The following is a 10,358-nucleotide window of genomic DNA, read 5'->3' as shown; positions in this document are numbered from 1 at the left end:
AAAAGAAATTCAATAAAAGTATACTTTGAGGAAAAAGTGGCGGTGGACCAAAGTTTAAGGACTTCTGGCATACAGTCAAACCTTTCCTGTCAAAGAAATCTATAGATAAAAACAGCTGTGATAAAATTATAAAGGAAAATGACACACTTATATCAGATCAATCAAAAGTATGTGAATCATTTAATGATTTCTGTGTAAACATCGCAAAAATATTGGTATACTGTCGAACTCAGATATAGACCAAAACCATAGAAGCATTCAAGAAATACATGAAAACATCCCCAACCCTGTCAACTTTAATTTCAACGAAGTGAAAACCAGAGAAAATCGAAAAACATTTAAAATCTATCGACCCAAAAAAAGCTATTGGGTATGACACAATACCACGTAAAATATTTAAGTGCTCAGCAAATGTAATTTCAAAACCGGCCATCAGTATTGTAACATAATAAACTCAATGATAATAACAAATAATTTCCCATTTTTTTTTTAAAGATGACCCGTTTACTCTAAAACTACTGCCCTGTTAGTATACATCCCACAATGTCAAAAGTTTTTGAAAAGGTTATAAATGAACAGTTAAGTGAACATTTCGAACAAATTTTTCATGATTTTCTTAACGCTTTTCGAAGAAATTATGGTTGCCAGACAACACTTTTACGTCTTGTGGAGGTCTGGAAGGAGGCTTTTGATAGAAATGAGTATGCAGCAGCCCTGATGGATCTGTCCAAGGCCTTCGACTGTCTCCCACATGACCTCATAATAACAAAACTAGAAGCATATGGCCTTTCACAAGATGCATGCTCTCTAATAAACAGCTACCTTAAAAATAGGAAACAAAGGGTAAAAATTGGTCAAAATTATAGCGGAGGTAGGTTACCTTCATATTTGTATGTGCGCATGTCCAACTGGAAGCTAACGTGACGATTTACGACGGCGTTTACGACAAACTAAATGTGTCTGTATATTCATTCTTCTGAAAATTAATCATGAACCTGTCTTCGATCTGATGCTTTATGGTTTGATAATGCAGAAATTATGAATAAATTGCCGCAGAAACGCTTCAAAACAATGTTGCCTTAAAATGACGTCATGGACGTCATGACGTTACGTGTCAGTTACCGCGCAAAATTAATAGCTTTTATCTTGAAAGTACGTAATTCTGTGCATTTTCTTTACTTTAACTATTTTCAAATAACCATTATTTGCTGAAATATTTTTTATGAGTCTTTTGCTCTGAATAATAATCAATATTTTGCTTCTTTTATGTAGATATGTTGAAATGTTATGCGGAATGTAAGAAAATGGATGATGATAAGCAATGTTATTTGGAATATAGTTAGGTGAAAGGTTACTTGTTACGGCCATTTTCAAATAAAAAATCTAGCGGTTTGATTTCTAATACCTATTTTTCAGGTTCCGTTGATAAATTGTACTTATGTACTAAAACTAAGATCTAAAATTGTTGCAATTTCAGTAGAAAATTGTGGTATCTTGAATTAAATTGATGTTACCATGGAAACGAAGCCCGTGACCTATGTATCTAAATGTAAAATTTATAAGCGTTGACACTGGTCTATTTAAGAAACACAGCTTCGGCTTTTTATTTTCATTTCAACAATATCCATGAGAATAAACGCAGCATGCTGAACGATTTTTCCATGAAAAATTCCAGACGAGGGGTACTGCTGTAAGTATTCTAAGCTGTGAAATTTGTTTGAATAAATGCAAATAACACTAAAATATAACTTACGTTAGAAATAATATGTTTTAAAGCTACATCAAGTAGAAAGATAATCTTATTCAATACTTTTTATAAAAAATTAGGACAAAAAGCAAGATATAAGCTATTTGAACATCTCTGTTGCCATGGTTACTTTAAACTTTAAGAAAAATAGGGTACCATGTAAAGTGCTTAGTATTTTGCTAATAATATTACCCAAATATTCCATGTTGGTCATTAACAGAATGGCACTGAGGCCGTCGAAAACCCCTATTTTTATACATAGTTGTTTAAAAATGAGAGAAAATGCGTTGCCACGGAAACACGAGCCCCGCGACATATACATTTTAAGCATATATTAGAAAGCTAACGTGCATATTAGTAAAATTATCAATTATGCAGACTTCTACGGATATCGATGAAACTAAAATACACTGAAAAGTGTTAAATATCCGTATTTTCCTTCTTCTTTCAATATGAAATACCTTTGGAGGGTCATGTTCTTCAAACCTGGATAAACATTTAACTTGAAGGGACAGAGACAAACGAAATTGAGATTGTAGCAGTTAAAACTTCATATTACACGAAATACAAAAGAATGCTGCGGTTCAACTAACTTGAATTTACCCTTGTAACAAGGTAACCTACCTCCTTAAGAAAAAACAACCCAAAATAAAGATTCTTGTTTCTTGCATACCAGACGGGGATTTCCGGTATTTTTACCGGTGCTGGAAAAGTCCATCTTACACCCCAGGGTGTAAGATGGCTCTCGTGCTTTAAATGACGTATTACGAACTACATATATGTAGAAGATTTATGTAGTTATTTATACTTTATTTCGAAAAACGGAATAAAAACCCAATACCTTGACAGTTCCTCTTTTTCCTGATAGTATATTTCTCAATTCAAAACACGTTATTTTATCAAAAATTCATAACGTTACGCTGCAATTGATAAAACAAAACCGGAACTAAACATTGTTATATGTCTTTGAAACGTCATGACGTATTTCCTGTTTACGGACGTTGGTTTCCCGCGCTTTGTTTAAATACGCTGCTATAAGAAATAGTTCTAAAAAGAAAGCCGTTTGACTGACTTTATTTTTATTATTATATCTTGATATCGGTATGCAAGAAAAAGATTCTGTCACTGGTTATAGGTGCATATGGAAATATCCGGCTCTCTGGTAACTGTTTAGGCGGTAACTCGGTAGGAACCTCGTTACCGCCTAAACAGTTACCCTCGAGGCCGGAAATTCCCATATGCACCTATAACCAGTGAAAGAATCTTATAATCTTGTATCACAGGCGCTTGAAGCTCTATCAATAAATGGCTGTGACTAAATACAGAGTTGGTGCACCTGTGATATATTACAGACTCCGGTATATACCGGATTAACTAAATTTGAAAGAAAATATCTTAAATGTATATATTTTGTAACCATGGTGATACTAACCCTAACCTCTAGTCAGTATATTATGCATTTGATACTCTAAATGCGTGCGGACATGCAAAAAAATGAGTAATTTTGCCGTGTGCTCCAATGGATAATAATTCCGCGCAGGCGCAGAACGGCTGCACCAACTCTGCAATGAGAAACATTCTCAATTAAATATATGCATTACCATATCCCACCCACCTAATATACTATGATAGAGCTTCAAGCACCTGGGGCTCTACGAGGACTCGAAATCATTATAGACAATCCTCAAGGCTCTGTTGTAGTTTCACTGAATTATCTGTATTAGTTTTACAAAAGATTTTTATATATTAGTAATTTGCATGCAAAGTTTAAAAATTTGCTTAAAGTCCGAGTATTACATTTAGTTGATTAGCGGCTTTCTGGTACATTTTTTTTATCTGGTGGTCGAAATTTAGGCTGTAATCTAAATCAATTCCTAGTAGCTTTACTGATTCTTCACAGATAGGCCTAATATTATTACTTCCATTGCTGATAGTTGATAATTTAGCATGTACAAAAGATTTAAAGTTTTATAGTACTACTTTGTCGCCACTGTTCAATAGAGCTCTGTGAAAATTTGACAGCATTTGGATTTAAATAATAGTACTCTTTTAAATATTTTCTTCTTTAACTGTATTTAAAGTGATTACACTAACACAAGACAGGGGTATATTGGTGTTTTTGGGAAGTCTTTGGGTAAAAAAAAAGACCTTCCGGCATATTGCCACGTCGCTGCGCATGCGTTACAGATCCAAAATGGATTACTTCCGTAAATATTTGGGCACACAGCCTGGAGAAGGGCAGCCCACTGGCGCGGAGACGGTAGGTTTTGTGACAATAAAAGGACGAAAACAATATTCATTCACGATATTCCATATTTGAATAAATTTTGAAGTCATATGCGATGATACTTAGGTCAAAATCCGAAGCCGGTTGCAAGTGAGATGTTTACGTGTACGTAAACGGTGGGTGGGGTAGGGAATATTGTTATTTTTAGCTCGACTATCGAAGAATAAGTAGAGCTATCCTACTCACCACGGCGTCGGCGTCGGCGTCACACCTTGGTTAAGTTTTTCGTACCAGTCCACATTTTGACAAAGTCTTTTGAGATAAAGCTTTGAAACTTTCAACACTTGTTTACCATCATCATGGCCAGTTATAGGCAAGAGCACATAACTCCATCAAGGATTTTGGCTGAATTATGGCCCCTTTTGACTTAGAAATCATGGTTAAATTTTTCGTACCAGTTCATATTTTGACAAAGTCTTTTAAGATAAAGCTTTGAAACTTTCAACACTTGTTTACCATCACCATAGCCAGTTATAGGCAAGGGTACATAACTCCATCAGGAATTTTGGCTGAATTATGGCCCCTTTCAACTTAGAAATCTTGGTTAAGTTTTTCGTACCAGTTCATATTTAGACAAAGTCTTTTGAGATAAAGCTTTGAAACTTTCAACACTTGTTTACCATCACCATGGCCAGTTATAGGCAAGAGTACGTAACTCCATCAGGGATTTTGGCTGAATTATGGCCCCTTTCGACTTAGAAATCTTGGTTAAGTTTTTCGTACCAGTTCATATTTAGACAAAGTCTTTTGAGATAAAGCTTTGAAACTTTCAACACTTGTTTACCATCACCATGTCCAGTTATACGCAAGAGCACATAACTCCATCAAGGATTTTGGCTGAATTATGGCCCTTTTTGACTTAGAAATCTGGGTTAATATTTCGTACCAGTTCATATTTTGACAAAGTCTTTTGAGAAAAAGCTTTGAAACTTTCAACACCTGTTTACCATCACCATGTCCAGTTATACGCAAGAGCACATAACTCCATCAAAGATTTTGGCTGAATTATGGCCCCTTTTGACTTAGAAATCTTGGTTAATTTTTACGTACCAGTTCATATTTTTTGTGAAGTGTTTGACATATGGCTTTTAAACTTTTATCACTTGTTTAGTATAATAGTTTCTATCTGTAGGAAAGAGAACATAACTCTGTAATCTATTTTGGCTGAGTTATGGCCCTTTTTGGACTTTGAAATTGGTTCTGTTTACATACAAGTCCATGTTTTGTCAAAACTATTTGACATATGGCTTTTAAACTTTGAACACTTGTTTATCATTATGATTTCCATCTGTAGGCAAGAGTACATAACTATTTTGGCTGAATTATGGCCCTTTTTGGACTTTGAAATTGGCTCATATATTGCCATTTAGTGCAAGACTTATCGAAATCAAAGTAATACAGGAACATTGTTTGTCTAATCTATTTATTTCTTTTGTCTGAATATCCGTGGAAATATTTTGACCCCATTCTTCAATCAGTTCTTCGAATAGTCGAGCGCGCTGTCATCAGACAGCTCTTGTTGTGATTTCTTGAAAGTCTTATCGTCAATAACAGTACTGGCATGTAAAATTTCCGCCTACAAGCCCGTAGTTTATTATTCTGTCACTCAACACAATCATGAATATTATCAGTGAACTTGGTAAAATGGCAAACAAATGTTTTAACTGTGTCTAGATGGGAAGTGTCTATCGGCACGACCGTCGTGCCAGTTATTTTTCTTATCCGCTTGACGGTCGTGCCGATTAGTATTCCTATCCGCACGACTGGTGTTTCGGTAGCATTTCTAATTTTGGCGTAAGGTATATCTCAGTTAAAAATACTAGCTGCAATAGCATCACATTCATTGTTTTAGATATCATATTCATATCAATAGACTTTGACTGGATATTAAAACAACCATTATTAGTAAAAATAATTAAATAAATCATCCATTGCAAATAAATCAAAAGAATGCGAAGAACACATATTCTTGCATAATTGATCATAGTTAGCATGCCTTTATTTTACTTGTCATATTATGTTTTTAATTCAGTAAATTGTGCGTAAGTGATTCAACATAATGCGGGTAGGTGCATGCTAAAATTATACTTTATGGAGATCTGAAAAGGCTTTTAAAAATTGTTTCCGGTAACATGCTTAAAAAATTAGGGTAGGTAAATCTAGATTGGATATTTTTAAGTGAGACTTTTCGGAAATTATTTTTGTGTCAAAAATGAATACAAATAAGGGGGTTATATCTTTAGAGTGTCAGTACATGGATTTCTAACATCACTGACCATGTTTAAAGCATAAAAATGGTAGCTTTGCAACTTTTTGTTAGAAAGTTGAAAAAAAAATCTCCAAGGAAAAAAGGGAAAACCTCAAAAAAGATTAATTAAATTTCACATATGTATACATTATGTTTAGTTGTATCAGTAACAAAAATAATCGATATGACTTTCCAGTTATGTCAACAGATCGTTGTGCGAATAACGAAAATAATTGGCATGACCGTTGTGCAAATAACGAACATAATCAACACGACGGTCGTGTGGATAAGGAAAATTATCGGCACGACCGTCATGCGGATAGCCTCAGCTGTCTAGATGAACAGCATTTGGAAATCTACCAAGCATTCTACACTTAAGGTAACCAGATGCAAGCCTGTCCCCAATGCTATGAAAACTGTAACATGTGTAATGAATTGATTTGCATTATCATATTTTTCACCAGAGTCATGAAACCATAAAGAGTAGGTGGGCTCGGTTGTGTTCACTGCTTTTGCCCAGTACACCTAGCTAAAAAAATTCAGCTCAGAGATGTTTATATGTTGTTGTGAATCTCTGAGCTGGAATGAATCCCATACTGAAACCTAACCAGGAATCGTGCCAGAAGTCTGTCCCGCTGTATTTTCATCAAATGAAATACAATGGACTCACCTTTCAATTTAAAATATTTCGAATCCATTTTTCTTTTGATCTGGCATAAAATAACCCATGCAACATAATTTTAACACAAGTTATACACATAAGTTTCAAATTGGTACCCCTGTCTGCAATATTTTGTCCGCCATTGCAGTTGTCACCTGATAGAGTACTCTTCATTTTGAAAACCAATAGGCAGTATAGAATCGTTATTTAATGACCTTTTCTGAGAACTTAAACATGTTAAACATTCTAAAGTATGTTTTTAATAATTTTATCGAAAATGGTTATGTTTATGATTAAATTCAATTATAAAATAGGTATAATTTTGATCTTGATTTTCAAAAATAACCATGTGCTCTGAACTGTTGTATGACTTCATCAGCTTCTCATGGGAGACTGTGCGAGATGCTGCGGTTTGATACTGGTTAGTTAACCAAATGGGGTTTCGCCATCACTTTATTGATGCGACCATCAGAAAATAAAAATATGGTAGCCAGAACTACAGTACACCAATTTCTCCCAATGTGTTGTTGTTTCAGTTGTGCTAGTTGCATGCAAATCAATTTCATTCACAAGTGGGACATGCCAAATAGCCTAATCAAATGTTATGTGACATGGGTCGTGCTGTCAGTTGCCAATGGCGCCAAAATCTAACGTTAATTAATACGTTGGTTCAGTTGGCAAAAGACATTTTTTTCAATGACATCAAGGATCATCCTACATCGTCACTGTAAAGTCGGCCACTTTGCCTAATATTATCGCCACCGGGCGAAATCTGAATCCCATAGTTTTTCACACTGTTGTTATCTGTTTACTTAAATGTAAACAGCATAATACAATAGATGTAGATTATCAATAATCCATGGTTAACTCTGTCTACTCGCCTGTGAAACTTCAACCAATCATAGCGTTAATAGTGTTTCCAGCAGACTCTAAAAGGGGCATGGTGCTTCCCTTGAAAAAGGGCACTTTTAACGTGCGGTTTGGCATTGAAAGAGCATTCGTCCAAGTATGCTTGAAGGCATCATTTTACATACTAATTTCACATTGCATTTGAGAATCTTTCATATCTCATGGTAGATATTTTCTATTATTCTTTAGATAATGCTTACCATGTTGTGAAAGAACTCTCGTTTCTTTTGTTCAAAGATGACACTGATGATTCATACTTTCAAACATTCTTATTCTGTTACTCTCATGAAGTGTTGGCTTGCATTTTCTGAGACAAGTAACAGCTGATAATTAATAAGCAAGAAGTTTTATTGAACAACTGTCAATGAGCAAGTTTATTTTGTCAATCATCACCTTCACAATTGATTTACGTTAAGAGCATAGGCAGTTCGTCAAATCTACATGTAATCAATGACTTTTGACATATATCGCTGATTAAATCCATTGTTCTTCGTTGTTAGTAAGATTTAAGATGACAAATCCACATGGAAAGTTTTATTTTTCTAGTGTTTTGGGCATGCGAAAAAACGAAAGTAGAATGCGACGTAAAAAGTACATGCTGTGAAATTTGCTAGATTAGATCATCTGCCTAGTCCTGTGATTTGGCAAAGGGTGTCAAAAACCTGACAGAAATTCAACCTTTGGAGAAAACAGCATGATTCGAAAGAAATTTATTGTCTGAGACCAAAATAGGCCTGTAAACGGCCTATTTCTGAAGCTACAGGCTTCAAATTTGGACCGCACACATATTTTTGTGTTCTGAATTGAAATTTGACATTATTTTTTACCTATTACCTACTTTCACATTTCTCAAGCTACAGCCTTCAAATTTGAAGCACATGCATAGTTCTGTTACCAAAATGAACTTTGACCTTGAAATTGATCTAGTGACCTACTTTCACATTTCTCAAGCCACAGCTTTCAAAATTGGACCACATACACATTGTTTTGTACCGAAATGAAATTTGACCTTGATTTTGACCTTGAGGTAGTCTTGAAATTTGGAACATTAAAAAATGGCTCAGTGGATGGCATCAAGATCACTCTGTAATCTCTTGTTAGGTTAATAAGTTTAAGGTCAAGGTCAGATTAAACCAGAATGGTAGAAATTTTGTTTACAGTGAGCATATAATTTCTGTTCCTTGTGCAATTACTGAATGCATCAAGGGGGGCATTTCGTGTTCGACGAGCTCTTGTCTCATTCTGTGACTTTGATGTATGTTATAAAGACATATGAGCTTAGAGTAGTTGTATTTTAAATCCAGGTTGAGAGACTTGTTGATAGGGCATCTTCATCCACACTCCTTGAAGATCGTAGAGATGCTGTCAGGGCCATCAAGGCATTGTCACGGGTAAGGGTTGATCATAATCTTCTCATTTTAAATGTTTTTGAATTGTCATTTTGTTTTGTAATAAGCTTGTATGCTGTGAAATCTTAAAGAAGTATTCATTCAGACAACCTTACTTGATGTTTGCTAGTGAGAAAATGGGAGATACTGAACTAGCCTCATTTATAAGACCATATTTTTTTCCCAGGAAAATGAAGAGAATACTTTTTCGAAGTTCCCTTTTTGTCTGTCAGTCTAAATCGGTTTTCAGCTGTTAATTTAACAAGCAGCAGAAATATTGCCCAGTTTCAAGTAAGAAGCAGCTGGTAAGAAGTACTTTCCTTTTTGACAGAAATTCAGGCTTGAAGTTGGAACACAGGCGATGGAGACACTCCTTCATGTGTTGGAAACAGACAGGTCAGACTCTGAGATAACAGGATATGCATTGGATGCACTTTGTAATGTCATGTCTAATGAACCTACAGATGATGGTAAGATAATATGCTCTGCTTCTTGTACACATAGCCTGTTTCAGAATGTCTAGGAATTTTTTGTGTTTAAACTTTTCAAGCATTAATGAGTGAAATGCATGTATGGATGATCAATTAAAGACAATTTCTGACAGTAATATAAAGAGGATCAATTTGCTATATGCAGAATATGTCCTTTTCAGAACAGTGATATATGTCACAGGGCTTGACAGCAGATTACATACTTATTTCACATGTACGAAGATACTACAAAAGCTTGTTGCAGATTTATATTTTGATAAGTATTTTGTTGACTTACAGAGGAGGAAGTACATGACTATGGACCAGATGATCTTGGTGCACAGTTCACAGAAATCTTTATAAAGAAACCTGATAATGTTGGACTTCTACTCTCTTTGTTAGAGGTGATATATAATTTTTTTGTAAAAAAAAAAAAGATCTGATTCATGTAGTGTTTCTTTGTTGAAGAACTTGATGGTCTCCATTTGCAGTGAACATATTTTTATGCCCCCGCCATCTACTGTTGCGGGAGGCATATAGTGATTATCCTGTCCGTTTGTTCGTCCATCCATCCGTCCATTTGAGGTTAACCAAATGGGACTGTTTCGTCTAGCATCAATACCCCTTACTAGAATGACTTGGTACTAA

At 35.0% G+C, this 10,358-nt stretch overlaps 1 protein-coding gene across 2 annotated transcripts in view; it reads left to right on the top strand.

Moving 5' to 3' along the window:
* Nucleotides 1-3,911: 3,911 nt before the first annotated feature.
* Nucleotides 3,912-10,358, top strand: part of LOC123562446 (general vesicular transport factor p115-like) — a 38,770-nt gene continuing 32,323 nt past the window's right edge. Inside the window, exons 1-4 of one of the 2 annotated variants that reach the window (XM_053537496.1) lie at nt 3,912-4,007; nt 9,157-9,243; nt 9,572-9,710; nt 10,011-10,114. In XM_053537496.1, coding sequence (XP_053393471.1) covers nt 3,924-4,007; nt 9,157-9,243; nt 9,572-9,710; nt 10,011-10,114 — 414 coding nt within the window. In that variant the 5' untranslated portion in view covers nt 3,912-3,923. The remainder of the gene's footprint in view (nt 4,008-9,156; nt 9,244-9,571; nt 9,711-10,010; nt 10,115-10,358) is intronic. The other variant, XM_053537495.1, reaches the window with a different exon arrangement.

This window comes from Mercenaria mercenaria, chromosome 2, assembly GCF_021730395.1.
Source record: "Mercenaria mercenaria strain notata chromosome 2, MADL_Memer_1, whole genome shotgun sequence".
Taxonomy (NCBI): domain Eukaryota; kingdom Metazoa; phylum Mollusca; class Bivalvia; order Venerida; family Veneridae; genus Mercenaria; species Mercenaria mercenaria.
This window is presented reverse-complemented; position numbering and strand designations above follow the sequence as displayed.